General features: G+C 39.4%; 1 protein-coding gene across 1 annotated transcript; it reads left to right on the top strand.

Moving 5' to 3' along the window:
- Positions 1-47: 47 nt before the first annotated feature.
- Positions 48-15822, top strand: nme7 (NME/NM23 family member 7). Its single transcript, XM_087784443.1, has 12 exons — positions 48-314; positions 1332-1433; positions 1751-1917; positions 2106-2216; positions 2403-2453; positions 2607-2814; positions 2894-2999; positions 6854-6918; positions 8384-8452; positions 8521-8622; positions 15037-15144; positions 15565-15822. Exons 1-12 carry the CDS (start codon positions 312-314, stop codon positions 15595-15597), a joined length of 1125 nt encoding a protein of 374 aa, XP_087640569.1. The 5' UTR covers positions 48-311; the 3' UTR covers positions 15598-15822.
- The last annotated feature ends 62 nt before the right edge of the window (positions 15823-15884 follow it).

Genomic DNA, 15884 nt, shown 5'->3' on the forward strand with positions numbered 1-15884 from the left:
GAATTGGCTTTTATTAAGAGAGAGATTGTAATCGACTCCACAATTAATATCAATGAATGGTCAGCAACATGATCGATTGTTTCATTCACCAGTGTCCGTAAAAAGTATATACACTTGAGGACACTTAAACAATTGTTTTCACTGTGTTATGCTGAATCGTTTAATGAAAATAATTACAAAACATGTTCGATTCACAATGTTTAGTTAGTGCGTGACGACTCCGTTCCAGCAGGTGGCGGAAGTATCTCTTGGCGGGGACACGCGAAAAAGAAGCAAACACAACACTGAGGAAGCCTGACTTTACATCAGTAATGGTAGGTTTTAAATCACACATTAAATAAAAACAACGTGATTTGTCCTTGTTAGAAAGAATACAATAGTAAAGAAAGCGGCTCGGCCGCTGCATACTAGTTTTCTCGTCAACGTAACGAAAGTCGAATAGTTAATTTCGCGCCATAAATATTGAAAATTAATACTTACGACAAAGGTAGAAAAGCTGTGATATTAGAAATGTTTTTTGTTAAATTTGTTAATCTTTACTTATGCAAGAATATCTTCCTTACAAAGTGCATGAATGGTGTTATTTCCTTGTTGTAATACGAGCTCCTCTAGTTATTTAATATTAATAATAAGCCTCCATATTCGTCATACCTTAGAAAGTTTCTATGTTTTGATTTGTGTTTCTTTGTTGCGGTTCTTACACATTGCCTTGTGTTCCCATGGTAACCAAGTGTAGGAATCCAAACACAACGCTTCACTGAGCGCCCTTAACTTAAAATGTCTTAATGTTTGAAGCAACTGTCGAATATGGACAATCGTTAACATGAGCTGGTTGTGAATTTGAATCTATGAATGAAAGGTTTTCAGTCCATTATTGTATAGAGAGCATATTTAATACAGTCCTGATGCAACACATCATACAATCAAGGTATTGGGTTCAATGGATCTGGAGCAGATTTAAAGTTTAACCACTAAAACCAAAATGGACAATAACACAAATATGAATGAACATATGATTAATTAATGTGTGAAACAAGTTATTTTGTAATTTGGTATTCTGACTAAATATATGTTTCTTTATTTATAATTTAAAAATATCGACGCTCTGTTGGCGAGTCTTTTCTTTTTCCAGACACTGGATCCACTCTGTCATCCACAGATGATTCTTTGGAGACCAAAGAGCTTCATGAATCTACCTTAAGATCAAGTTGTTCAACAATAGGCTCTAATTAAAAGATTTATTTATACGACACCGTTTTCAAATTTGTTTTGATACATTCTACATCCGATTAAATGATAATTAAATTAAATTGAATTGTTTCTGTTTTCAGGAGGAACGCTTCGCCTTTCTGACCGAGTGGTATGACCCCACTGCCTCTCTTATAAAGCGATACCAGCTGTTTTATTACCCCAGCAGTAACGCTGTAGAAATGGTAAGATGTTCATTCTATTTTTTATTTTTTATTTCAATGAGTTATAATTGTATTCGTTTGTCTTTCAATAGTATTGTTATTTAATTTCCAAAACATTGAAAAGGTGTAAACGTTTCATCCTACTTTGTTGAACTCGATATAGTTGGTGTTGTCACCCTCTGCCGGTCAATACGAATACTACCATTTAGGATTAGTTGACTTTTAAGTAAGATCAGTGTCCATGAATTGAAAGGGCACGTTTATGTTGCATGTTGTTTTACTATTCTGAGTAAGACCTTGATCGTATAATTTATTTAATGCTTTATGTCTGTTCGCAGTATGATATAAAAAACCAGCGAATGTTTTTGAGAAGGAGTAAATACGATGGACTCAACCTAGACGACCTTTTTGTTGGAAATCGAATTACTATATTCTCACGTCAGTTGACTCTGATTGATTATGGAGATCCATATACATCGAAAAGATTGGGCAGCAAAAAAGAAAGGTACACATTTCCTCATATTTTAATCCATTTTGCTTAGTTGTATATTTAAAAAAAAAAAAGGCAGAGTAAACTTTTTTTTTCTAAAAATGTAATGCCCAGAATTGTACAGTATTTTATGTCAAATTTGACCATATTGTGTAGAATAAAACTCATCAGTTTGATTAAGTTTTCTTTTTTGTTTTTTTCAGATCTCTGGCTCTAATTAAACCTGATGCCGTTTCAAAACTGGGTGATATTGTCGAGATGATTTATGCAGCAAACTTGATTGTGACCAAAGCCAAGATGACACGACTCACCTGGTAAATAGAAATATTATGTTATGAGCTCATATAAACAGTAGTTGTCTATTTGAATGCTAAATCTTTTTTTTAAATTATTATTATTTTCAACTTTAAATTGTCATAAGAGTCACATATTGTTGAATTTGAACTAGTTGTCACATGAAGAAATGCCCGATCATTATGTTTGTTTGCTCTGTACTACAGGTTTCTGGCAGCAGACTTCTATGCAGAACATCAACCAAAGTCCTTCTACAAGTGAGTGCTGATGTTGATTATTTGCTGCCAACGTGTACCTAATGTATTCACTGGATATTAAATTCTGACATTGAAATCTATTTATCTAGCAGACAAACATTCAATTAAAACAACATTAATGTCGTACTGAAGCCGAGGTGCTCTGTGTTCTAGTAACCTGGTGCAGTTTGTGTCCTCGGGCCCTGTGGTTGCCATGGAGCTGATGGGAAATGAAGCCATCTCTGTGTGGAGGAAGCTTCTTGGACCCACAGACACATCCATAGCACGGACTGAAGCGCCCACTTCTGTCCGGGCCAAGTTCGGGACAGACACCACGCAGAATGCAGGACACGGCTCAGAATCGGTGGCTGCTGCTGCGAGAGTACGAGTGGCTTGTTTGTGTTCACGTGTTCTACTGAGCGGTGCTCTGATCTCAAGTTCCCTTCTGTTTGTTTTTATAGGAGTTGGAATTTTTCTTTCCGACCACTGTAGGCCGAGGTCCCCCAAACACTGCTGCGTTAACAAACTCCACATGTTGCATCATCAAACCTCACGCTATAGCCGAAGGTAAGAACCAAGTGTGTTGATGTCAATCATATTATTGTCTTTTCATTCAAAGCCTCTTGCAATAATTGTATATAACTTGATCCCTGTTTTTTAAGCTACCATATTCATAACATTTCTTTTGAATATGTTATCAAACGAGCAGGTCTAAATGATTTACATACTACAACGATGCAAAACTTATATTCATATCATTGATAAAAATATTGATCATTCTTTATATTTACAATGTTAGTTGATTTACCTTTCATAACTGAGCCAATATTGCACAGCATATTCAACTATGTACGGTTTTTTAATTATCTGAATTAACACGGATGACTTGCACTGTGGTTGGTATCATTTGGGTCAATTGGGTCGATGTAATCAGAACATTTAATTAGTTTAATCCAGGATTCTGCCACATTTACTGACTCACCCAACGGCATCTTTTAGGCGTTGAGTCAATGGACTGATCTTCTGATAAAGAAAACCGCCCATTGGTTCATTTTCTAAGATCTGCAGGGCTCGTCCAATCAGGTGGACCTTCAAAAATATTGTTTTCTGTGACCGCGTAGTGTCCATATTGTTGTAGATGTATTTATATTAGCAGAATAAATTCCAAAGTCAAAGCAAAACGGATACAAAATGATAGATTTTCATAAGAAAAATGTTAAATCTGATCTAAAATGCAACTGCTTTTTCTGTTAGTCCAGGGTACTATCAGAAAAACCCAGATGTCATCTTATCACCGCATAAATCAACTAAGTGACAGTATGGATGATAATTTTCTTTTAAGTTACCAACACTATCTTTGAAATCTCCTGGCAGATCAGTATAGAGCACCCGTGATTAAAAACATTTTTTTTAATTTTAAAAGCAGCTCATATATTAAGAAACTGACTCAGTTTCACTCAAGTATAACATTTGATTTAAAAACACAAATTCTGTAATTCTGCTGTATACTTTTTCACCACAATTAAACTATTCCTTAAAAAAATGTGTCCCAGAATTCCTCCAAATCCCTGCCCTGATCTCTAAATGCCACTGAATCTGTGACCTGGAATTGTTCACTAATGAGTTTGCTCATGGGCAGTTGTTGATAGGAAAAATATACAAAAGAATTGTGCATCTTGTGTAAATGATGATATTTAAAACTATATTCATCACTGTAAATTTAGCACGTGGCGTGAAAGAGACTCACTATATCATGATTTACTGTCGTGAGATTAAGGGTGTTATCTTGTTATGTCACTTGTTAGTCAGTACAGAAGAGATTTCACACCAAGGACTTTGATGTTAGTTAAATATTTGTAGAACCCTGGGCAAAAAAACACTTCCTTATGTTCAAATCTCCTCTCTTGCAACCTCTTGAAGGTCCTTGAAGGTCTTTATAATACTGTTGTTTTTTTATACAGTTATCTATGTCACAATGTTACATGGGAGAAATGTTTTTAAAAACAAATGCTTTGTCCAACTCTTTTGTGTCTCTTGCATTAAAATGTTAATAATTGATATAGGATTGCTGATGTAGACAGAGAGAGTAATACATTATCCTTTCTACTACTACTACTAGATAAGAGAGTCCTTCAACACTCTTACAACGTAACTTTAATTCTGGGTTAAACTTTCTTTTATTTAAGTTTCTTGCTTAGGGGATTTTTTTTAAATTCACGATTAAATGTTTTCTTCTAATTTAAAACCCATGTGCAGGAAGATACATTTCACAAAACTAGTGTTTATGATCAGGGCAAGAAAACTTAGCATTTAGCAGTAGGAGATTTGATTGACAGCCACGGTCCAGAGTTTGGATTTTCCTTTTGCAGCTGAAGATCAAGCCCCAATGCATTAGACTATTATTTTGACAATTGCACATTCAATAGGATGACTGGGTTTTTTTCAGAAGTCACAGAAGTCGCTTTAAGACTTTGTTGTTTTAACCCTTAACCTTCCTTATATGCTGTCTATCTGCTATCAGTCCAGAGCTGTGTCAGTACTTGTATATATCAGGGAATTGAGGTTTGTACATTTAGCTATATAACCGGTTGAGAAGCAGTGGAGGTGTGGGGGTGATAAAAAACAAACAAAAAAAACGGCCATGGCACGAAAACACTCGTGCATGTTTGGATTTGCTTCAGGTTATAATTGAGCAACAACTGTTCAACTGCGTGTCTCAACTGCCAGTTTCTGTTTCCTTTTATTAATATAGGTACAAGGTGAGACCAGCCACCCGATTTGTAAATAACACACTAAGTTGGTGGGTTTTTGTAGTTGTGTCATGTTCAGCTGTAATTTCAATCAGTGGATTCTGCTGCCATGCTTGGACCACTACTGTGCTCAAGTTGTGTAACTTCTGCCTTATGAGATCGACTCAGTAGAACTTGGATTAAGGTTTTCATTTGACAACATAAGCTTATTAGACCAGGGGTCACCGACTGGTTTTTTTCACCACGGACCAGTATTATGTCGGAAATTATATTCAGGGACCCGACTTCAAAAGTTAAACGGTTCTAATAAATCATATAGAGTTTGTGTTTCATTCAGTTTCACTAGTTTAAGAAGTTTACAGTTTAAAAAAATAATAAAATTAACCTTAACAAGCATTTTGGCATTTCAAGATTTACAAGCTAATTGTTCTTTAGAGAAAATACCATCTTTTTGTCAAAAGAAAGACACTAATAATCAATAAAAATTACAAATTGTTATTCTTTCTGCGCGCCAGGTTACAAATGCCTCACTGACTGGTACCGGTCCCCGGAACCGGGGTTGAGGGCAACAGTTAGACGTTGTTTAGGTAAATGAACAGTTATTGATAATGTCCCATCATCGCTAAAGTTAATCAAGGTGTTTTGGTGCGTTTGTTTGTCAAGAGGTTGGTGCAAACACACAGAGGAGTGTCACCAATCAACATGATTGAACTCCTCCTCCAATGACTTCCGTTGATCTCAAACCCATAGTCTCTGTCAGACAAATCTTTGTCATGATTTCCCAGGAGGACCTCTCAGGGGGGCTAATTTCCTTCTCCAGTTACGTGAACACCCCGCAGCCAATCATAGCGTCTGTAGGGGAAGTTGTGACTGCAAAATGCATTTAGACATGACTGGAATAGTGAGGCTTCTGTTGCCAGGCACCCAGAATAGAATCACCTAGCAACAGGAGCAGCTGCTTTTGGGAGCAGCGTGGAGTGTGTGTGTGTGTATCTACCCTGAGTGAGGCGTCTGCCTGCAGAGGGCACAGAGGATTCAGGGTCTTACCTAACACCAGCATGATTGAACTATGGCTGATCAGTTGCACCCGTAGAGCGAAACAAACCTATCAGCGCAGAACCTGTGCGCTCGTCATCATCCAGAATTAATGGAATCACGGAACATTCCCCGTCCTGCCCGATGAGCACTTCTACTTTCTATCAGGATGTCTGACGGAGATAATGACACTGGCGCCCCTTTCTTCAATTACGCGTCTGCAGAGTCTGACCTTCACCGTCGCTGTCGCACATTTGTCGCCATGTGTGTGTGTGTGGCACGTTTCTGCTCAGCCATCGTAGCGAACGCTTCTTTATCATGAGTGTTGACTGAACAAAAATAATATCTCCTCCTGGAATAGACGGGGCATCTGTAAGACAATCTCTTTGCACTTTGTCCCGAGCAGACGCCACAATCAAGAGTTTGTTGCCAGCAGCAGATAACAAACAGAAGCGTCATAACCCCTTCAAAGTCAGTCGTACAATAAATAGCTGTGCACGATAAGCGTGCATATGTGACCTTGTTCGCTTGATGGACGCGGGTCATCAAACAGCCGACTTTATTGAACTGATAAAGATTGTACTCGTTGACGTGTGTGATCAGCTCATGGATGTTTCTCCTTTGATGTTTTGACAGGTCTGACGGGGAAGATTATCAACTCCATATCGGCAGAAGGATACAAAATATCAGCTCTTCAAATGGTAAATCTGAAAACTGTAACCTGTCATACTCTTTTGAGATTATTTATTATTTATTTACTAGTCCTAAGCTTTACTTATGATGTCATCACTGCTGCAACTTTTTAAATAAAAACAAAAAAACTAATTAATTTCAAAGGAGAGACAAAATTTTAAAGCTATAATCGCAACTTTCCAGAGTGGAAACCGTATCAAGCAGAAAATACAAAACCCTAAAAAACTAATGTGTTGATTCAAGTGTGTCTTAAATAGATGTTGGACTCTATTGTATCATCAGTATGTGTCTGTTTGTACAAAACTCTCTTTTCACTTAAATATTTACATTATAAAATGAGTTTAAGCCCCACCCAATGAAAGCACTTTGTTTTTCTGGAGATTAAATCTTGGTAACCATAACCACGCCCACTCTGCTGTGATTGGTCAAACATCGATTGTATAAACAAAGGGGGCGGGATTACAGCTGGCTGGAGGAGTGAAGACCATTATTAGGTCATAATGGACTCCACTCTCGTAACCTCTTGTTTATCGAGATTTCGGACGGGGGAGAACTTTATAAAGTAATAAGCTCAAAATAAGGTCATGATGAGAAACTTACTGTGTCTTGGAGAGGAAGACTTTAACATTTAAATCATGTAAGCCAGTAGAGTTGGCGTTTTGCATTAGTTGCCCTTTAACACGAGTGATGCTATACAGTGACAGGAAGTTGATTCTCAAGCGAGATGGTGATTAAAACACTATTACTTACAGACATGAAATGTCATCATGAGCTGCCTGCTTTACATCAACTTAAGTTACAGAGAAGGTTACAGACTATTACCTGAACATGTTATTTAAACATATACCCAATGAAGAGCAGATACAATAGGAATATCCCTCATGACTTCTTTAGTTAAAGGAGTAAAACTCCTGATCTACTGAGACGGTAGACCCCCCGCCGCTAGAACTCCCTCTAACCCGAACATCCGTAACATCTAGTGTCATGCTAAACTTTTGTCTTTCTGTTGTTTTTTAGGTAGGTAGGTAGAGCTTTATTGATCCCTCAGGAGGTCTCCTGAGGGAAATTGTTTTTTTCCAATTAGCCACAGCAATTGTTGCTTTTCTATGTGTTTTTGTTACGTTGTTAAGGGCTGTGAAAGACACTTTAACATAACAAGTATTGTTATTATCATTATTATTAAGATATTATTTGATGAATTGTATTTGACACTAAAACATCAAGAATACTCCAGAGAAGTATAATGACTTCTAAAATAATAAATTAGTGACAAACATTATGCTCACGTGACAAACCCATCAATCATCATATGACACACGTAATGTTCACGTGACACATAAAATAATCAATAATTAATCAACAAAGTATTTAGTACATATCCTGTTCAGTGACATATAAAAGTATTAATAATGGGCAGAAGTAACTGTTGTTTTAACTGTAGTATAAATCATTTGATCTTTCTTTTCGTCTCAGTTCAACGTGGACCAGGTCAGCGCGGAAGAATTTTTTGAAATCTACAAAGGCATCGTTACAGATTATACTGTGAGTCAGAAAATGAGAAGAAAATCAAAGTGTATTTTGTCTCATCGCCGACACCTTTCCACTGCTAGGGCATGGTTACAGAGTTGTGCTCGGGACCCAGCATGGTGCTGGAGGTCCAAGGAAAGGATGTGACCTCGTCATTCCGAGACTTCTGTGGCCCGTCTGATCCGGTAAGTCAAAGCGAAGATCAGTCAAATGATTAGGTTTTGATTGTCATTGTTGATTTCATGTTGAGTTGAGAGTGTCCTGTGCCGCATATACCTGAATCTGTGTACTAGTGCATGTCTGTCTCTCTATGGCTGAGTGTTTGTTGTCCTCCTTGAGTTAAGATCATGGAGCTTCTTAGATGAGATTAGGTGTGTGCATGTGCTCCTGTCTGCATGCACGCCTGTTCAGCGGGATACTGTGGGACCAGCGCTGCAGGGCTGTGCCGGTGCGTGATGTGAAATCTAATGCTAAGAAGCTCAAAATGTTCACATCAAAACCAGAGCGAGCCGTTTCTGTGTCGGTCTGTGACTCGGATCCTTGCCGACTCATGATCGCCTCGGCGTCGTGCTCGCTGCTTCAAAAACCTGACGGCGTTTGTTGCCTTGTCCACGGTGACATTACAGCCACAAAGAGAGCAGAGTTGGTAATTGGCTAATGATTTCTAGGTCACATGACACCGCAGTGCTGCTCATTGGTGCCAAAATAATTAGGTCTTGTCACCGTTCTTTGTTATTTCATCCATTGGGCCCCCCCACGCTGTCTCCATAACGGCAACACAATTGCATATATTCGCTTCCTCACCACAGCTTCAATCAGGGAAACCGTAACCTTGTCAGAAGGTTCTTTGTTGCAGACAAAAGCTTTATTGATGGATCATAATATCACTGTGACAATGAAGTATAATATGTGGAAGTGTGTGTGTGTGTGTCATGAATAGAGGGGGAACAGCAGGGATAGCCATAAAGCCCTCCACGTCCGGCTGCATCAGAGATTTGAAGACTGTAATATCCAACTGTAGCTATTAGCATGTTAGCTCAGTACCTTCCATCCATGACCTTGGTTGAATCCTGCAACTATTGAGTGTTGAACAGTGACAAGTTATGAAAAATGAGGAAAACTCACTGCTTGTTAACGTTTCCACTTTCACTGCTAAAATCGTGCTCATGTTTGTCAGTAGCTTTCGAAAATTTAACAAAAAGGCACATGTGGCTTTCACCAAAAAATGCAGGCTATGTGTATCCCTAGGTTTTTAAACCTAATTAAAAGTAATCAATACTTTTGATATTTTTCCTTGTAAATTTGAACATTCATTATTAATCACTTGAAGGATTATATTCCATTGTTCAGTTGCAAGTGAATTCTTTTTTGTCAAAGGCATCTTTAATAATCTGCATCATCGTCACATGTAGCCGGAACATTCCATTGGCTTAAGACCAGGAAGTGAAAAACCAGACTGATGCTTGGAAAATTAGGAGATTGACAAATATTCTCATTTTATGTGAGGGTAGAACGTTCCCTACAATCATTATACATTTAATTCAGCCAAAAAGCTTTTAGATAGTTGTGTTTGCTGAAATAGTAAAGACCGAAATGGTACTACTACGGCATTAAAGGCACATTTACAGGTGGTTAAAAAACGACTTGTGTCCTAAACACTAATTTAAACACTCAATGTACATGTTTAAATTTACCTTTTGATGATATTTCCATTCATCCTTTTTTCCTGAGTTGACATGATAAGAGCCGTAGCTGACTTGACTGATACTGAGTGCATAATAGCCGCGTGGCCTCAAATAAATGGCCATAGTTTCATCACTCATTCATCCTGCTGAATTGAGCCTCTGTACCAGGGTCTTAGACATGAAGACTGGAGTTCCAAAAGGGTCATGAATGTGGCTTTGCTTCCAAACACTGGTTCAGTAACAGGCGGGTGACGACGCTTTTACTACGTCCATATTTGATCTATCGTTGCTTCTCTCATGAGGTGAGTTCAGGGTCAGACGCCAGAGTAACCTGGAGCCATAACTCAGAGTTGATTTCTCAAGACTTAAATAGACGAAGGAAGTCAAAACAGTTCAAGAAATCAAAGATTAAAATTTGTTGAATCTGTTTGCATATTTGACGTCGACGCTGTCGATCTGGATATGTGACGCAAGTGTTCAATGGAACTGCCTAGCGGACGAATGTGAGCCGAGTTTTAGTATTCAGTTCACAGCACACGTGCCTCGTTGTGATCCACTTTCCACCGTGGAGGTCAAACTGTTTCATCACTCCCTGACCTCGCGGCGACCTCGGCACTATCTGACAAACACCCTAAACGCTACCACTCCCACCCCTCGCCGTCGCTGAGTCATTTGATACACGGGGTGAGTGGAAAGTCACAAGGCCACAGAGACTCTGGAGAAGGAACGCTGCACACCATCCTTCGATCTTGGAGGGGAGGGTGTGGGGGGTTCAATGGTCGGGCATGTCTAGCTTTATGTCCCATTGTTCCTGCTGAGTACCAAAGTACCTTTCCTCTCCAAACACACGACGCAACAGCATTCCACGCTTCAGTGTCAGGCTCGTGTGATTTAATAGTAGTTCAGCGAAAGCTTGTTTGTGGTGAGAACTGGATATTGATTGATCCGCGTCGACTGAATCTATAGACAACGCGGCGTACGAGTGTAAGGACGCGTGACGGGACAGCTGAACCGGGTCAATACATTGATCCCAAGCACGCTCGCGCTCGAGCTCACACTGACTTGATGGGTTGTTTGGAGTCACGTTCTGTTGTCACCGCGATTGGTGTTAAAATGAAACGTCTCCTCGCCGTCACACCGACTCGAGAGACGTTTCCACACGTTTTGAAGCTCTTTAATATGCACCGTGAAGATGAATGTGTAAGACTTGGATGTTTGAAAGATCAAACTTCCTGGCTGAACAACAGAAGTGCAGATTTGTCACACAAATAATCTGTGTCAGGGCTTCTAAAATATCTTCTGATGGTATAAATACTTTTGGGCCACAGGGGGGTTAGACGACACCATTGATGTGACCCTGAAGCGCAATGTAACCCCGAAGTTACAATGTAAAGAAAAAAGGATCGGATCTTTCAATTCTGATGGTGTGACTGGAATGTTGTGTTTATAACGTGGTTTTCTGTGTGAGTGGACACTGACTCCCGAACGGTCACATGTGAGGGCCGCTCACTGGAGCGTGAGCCATCAGACGTGAGACTTTCTCAGAAGCACCGGGTCACCCTGCCCGGGTTGGGACGTCCACAACCAACCGATTGGACGCATCAGAATTGGATTAAAGATGGAGAACAGGCACCTCATGATGACTAACACAATTACTGCGAGCGCTTCTTCACAGACATGTCGGCTGTAGATCCTGATCATCATCTGCCGCCTCATGTGGCGCCAACAGATTAACAGGATGTATGACAAACGATCCGTCCAACAGGCACTTTACATGCTCATCTCAGTACTGGACCTCATCTGCATCTATTGTTTTATTTTATCGAGGCTTCACAAACAATATTATACGTTATATATGTCATATATGTTAACTACAACTAACCAATAATAAGATCAACAAAAATGTTTGTGGTGAAGAAATTAAGTGAGTTTAAAGGGAAGTATTATTAGGAATTTCTGCTCCTTTAATATCTTTATAATGTATAACTACTGAAGCTCATGGTGTATTTAATCAGAATCAGAAACTTTTATGGCAACTTTTAATATGACATAATATTCTTAATTAATTTAAAAAAGCTTTTTTGGCTCCTCCCGGTTTTAATAAATTACAGACTTTGACACTAAAGCCAATATGAGAAGCTGCAAATGTAATCAGATTTATTTTTATTTATCAATATTGGTTAATTGTTGATAGAGTTGGTCTTAAATAAGAATTTCAAACGGTATTTAAAAGAGTCTTGAATTTAACTTGCCTTAAGCCTGTGTTTCAATGCATCTGACTTAATTTCTTAACTGTTATTACTCACACCAATGAGTAACCAATAGCACTGGTTAAAAAGTCATTTAAATTAGAGCAAAGTTCAATGTGACGCTGGAATCAAAGCAATTGAAACCTTTGAATGATCAGAGTCCAATTAAGCAGATTATTGACCAGCAGAACCTTCTAGTCAGCCTTACCAAGTGGTAAAAAAGTGATAAGAAACCAGTCATAAACCGGGGTTACTTATTGTTATGATGGGCTTTGAGCTCAAGTTAAATAGTAGGCTGTTAAATGACTGATTTTAGTTGCAAAGATGACTGGACATGACTTGGGACATCACTCCTTTACATTTCTATAGATCTATTTATGTAAAAAGATCAAAGACATTTCTCCAAATGTTAGTCTGATTGTTTGAATGAGCGGAAGTTGTGGTGACCTGATGGCTTTATCTGCAGTACAGAAATCTGACGCCTGTTGTATCTGAGATATTTGGTTTGAAATGTTGTCTTAAAACTATAAAATGATTAGATTTGTTAATACTCTAAGCCATCTATAAGTTTAATCTTCTCTTTCTACTCGTGCTTGTATTCCTGCACCATGCATGAGGTTATAAATGAGGTTGAATCGCTGCTGTGTCGTGTCAAAGTCTTCTCTGTCAGTTACTACGAGCTGCAAGGCAGCAGTCCTCGGGTTCCCGTGGGTGTTCAAAGACAATGAAGAGACGCTTCATTCATGGCCATGAAGCTTGTTCCTGCGTTTGTGTCGGTGGAATGAAGGACTTCACAGGAAATACCTTCGCCGTCAAGCCTAGCCATAATTCTGTCAGTGCTCTGTGAACTTTTTTTTTGTTCGTTTTCTTTTCCTTTCATTCATTAATAATTCACCCGTAGTAGCGTGGGAGTTGTATTTCCCTATGGAGATAAGTCCAGTAACCTTGAGTGGAAAGGTACGGATTTAAATGCTAAGACAGAAGGTCATAAAACACCTTCAACTAAGTTAACGTTCACTTGTATGGATGCATGAGAGGTTTTATCTGTAGGCTTCTTATGTTGAGGAGCTGAACCTGTGTGGTTTTGTCGGTTCATAACATGTTAGATTCGGGGTCTCAAACTCAACTGGTTGGGGGGGCACCAGAGGTCGATTCTTGTAGAGACTTCATGAACGTCTTCGACAAATTAGATTGATATGTTTTTCAAAATCGAGTTTGCATGTAGCGTGGGTGTACTTCATTGGCAACTTGGGGAAATTGTCTGTAAGTATGAGTGTGTGTGTGAACGGTTGTATGTCTTTGTGTGCCCTGCGACAGACTGCCGTCCTGTCCAGGGTGTCCCCCCTCCTCTTGCCTGAAGAATCAGGGATAGGCAACCACCCCCATAGGAAAATAAGCAAATTTGTGTCAGTTTGACTGAATTTTAACCATTTATGTCTAATTTTCAGTTTTATTTTATTTTATAAATGTGTTCCATTTCAATTATATCATCTCCATAATGTAAATAATAACATCTGATGTGTGTCATTATTACGAGTGTTAAAAATCAAATCACTTCATCATCTGCTCCATCATGAAGTAAAGCCTTTACATTTAAATGTGGTGCAACTGCTCAAAGGAAGCAAGATAAGGTAAGGTAAGGTAAAACTGATATTGATTGATATTGAAATTGTTTTTTTCCCAATAGTACAGTATAGATACAATAGTTTTTACAACCTCCTGTTGATGTTTTCATTTATTTGATTTCTACCAATTTCTGTGCAAAAATTGGCTATTTGCTAATTAAATGGCTTTTAAAAGTGTCTCTGCCTGTCCTGAGGTCAAAAGTGGAAGCGTCAGTTCGGTGATGTCAGTTGGGGTGGTTTTCATAATTGTCGGGACCCCTCCCGGAATATTTAAAGAAGAGTGGAAGGAGTGATGGATCGTACTTGTCGTTTACCAAAGACGATGCTTCAGAAAAAACTGAAATATATTAGTTGTGATGGATTGTTGAGTCATCTGTGGAATTTATTTTTTCTAAAATTAGTGGGACCTAAAATTTCAAAGGTCAAACTCTGAGGTGTGAGTGTGTGAAGAAGTTATTCTGGTCACGAGAGCCTCTTCCAAGTAAATCTCTTAAACCACCTTCAGTTTGTCAGGAATAAATCCGAGTGGATCGACGGTTGAATCGTGAGAGAAAAATGTCAGATTTAAACCGTTTGATTTAGAGTTTTTGTATCTGATACATAACTAGAAGAACATGGGTAAAGTTCTCTGCATAGGAATTGGTTGAAACTCGCTTTCCCCCCCCCCCTTTTCTTTCCTTCCCCCAAGCTTTGATTTCTTTCATGAAGCACACTGGTGTGGCCACAACACGTCTTCAGCGAACCTGTGGAGCGTTTGTCACTTCCTGAAGGCTCATGTGTGCGACTGCTGACTCATCACTTCCACGGCACAGGATGTTCTATTTCCTCCACCGTGAGCTCGGTGGAAAATCTCTGGTTTGAATCAGGACGCTTGACAAGTTGTGTCACTGAAGTCGATGTAAAGTTCCTTCTCACAAGAGGCGCCATTGTTTGTCGCCTCTCAATAAAGAAAAACAATTTTGAGTTTAAGCTCTGGCTTATTTTTTAGGAAGCATGAATCCTTCAGAACCAGATGTTTTAATTTCCCCCTCGTTCTACAGGACGTCGCTCGCCAGCTTCGCCCCGCCACGCTGCGAGCGCTCTACGGGAAAGACCGGGTGAAGAACGCCGTCCACTGCACGGACCTCCCCGAGGACAGCTCCCTGGAGGTGGGTGCTGCTGCTCTTGATACGCTTCCTGATAGACTCACACACAGAGGTCATCTCTAAGTCAGCACCTCGCTTTGAGTGGAGACCCCACCCCCGCTCCCCTCTGACCCGCGAGTCCCATGACTCTGCAGTGTGGGCAGGAGCAGCCTCTGATCACACTGGTCTGAGGAGAACAAGCGGAATTTGAAACAAAAGCATTGTTTTCTTTGTGTGTGTGTGTGTGTGTGTGTGTGTGTGGAGAGTGGGACCGACCCGCAGAGCGTCATTGTTCAGGAGAACTCCTGATTCGCTTGTCGGACAAATGCCTCCTTGTTAAACATTAGCCCGAGCTGCCATTTTCTCAGAGCAAGTCGATGCAGAGGAACTGCTCTCTTCTTGTTCCTGAGGGGGGGGAAGCTTTCAATCTTCTCTTGTTCACAGGTGCAGTATTTCTTCAAGAATCTGGACGACTGACCGCTTCCAAAACCTCACTCACCACTCACTCCTTTAAACACACTTCATGACCTCCATCCATTAAAGGTCTCCAGGGTTATAACCACTTGGAATAAATCCAATCGTTTACTAACATCATTAATTCATTGGAAGAATGTAGAAGATCTAAAACATGCAACCCCTCATCTGTTCGGTGGTGTCACCGTGTTCCTTTTTAAAAAATAAAAAATATTTTCGTAATTTTTACCCAAGAGAACTATTGTGATTCATTTTGAACATTTTTTTTATTCAAACTTTCATATCTTAAA

This window comes from Callionymus lyra, chromosome 2, assembly GCF_982586985.1.
Source record: "Callionymus lyra chromosome 2, fCalLyr1.hap1.1, whole genome shotgun sequence".
NCBI lineage: Eukaryota > Metazoa > Chordata > Actinopteri > Syngnathiformes > Callionymidae > Callionymus > Callionymus lyra.

Bases quoted from the DNA above. Each gene is read 5' to 3' on its own strand.
- nme7 (XM_087784443.1), top strand. The intron at 1,434-1,750 runs GTAAGATGTTCA...GTCTGTTCGCAG, and splicing joins GCAGTAACGCTGTAGAAATG to TATGATATAAAAAACCAGCG. The intron at 8,623-15,036 runs GTAAGTCAAAGC...CTCGTTCTACAG, and splicing joins TCTGTGGCCCGTCTGATCCG to GACGTCGCTCGCCAGCTTCG.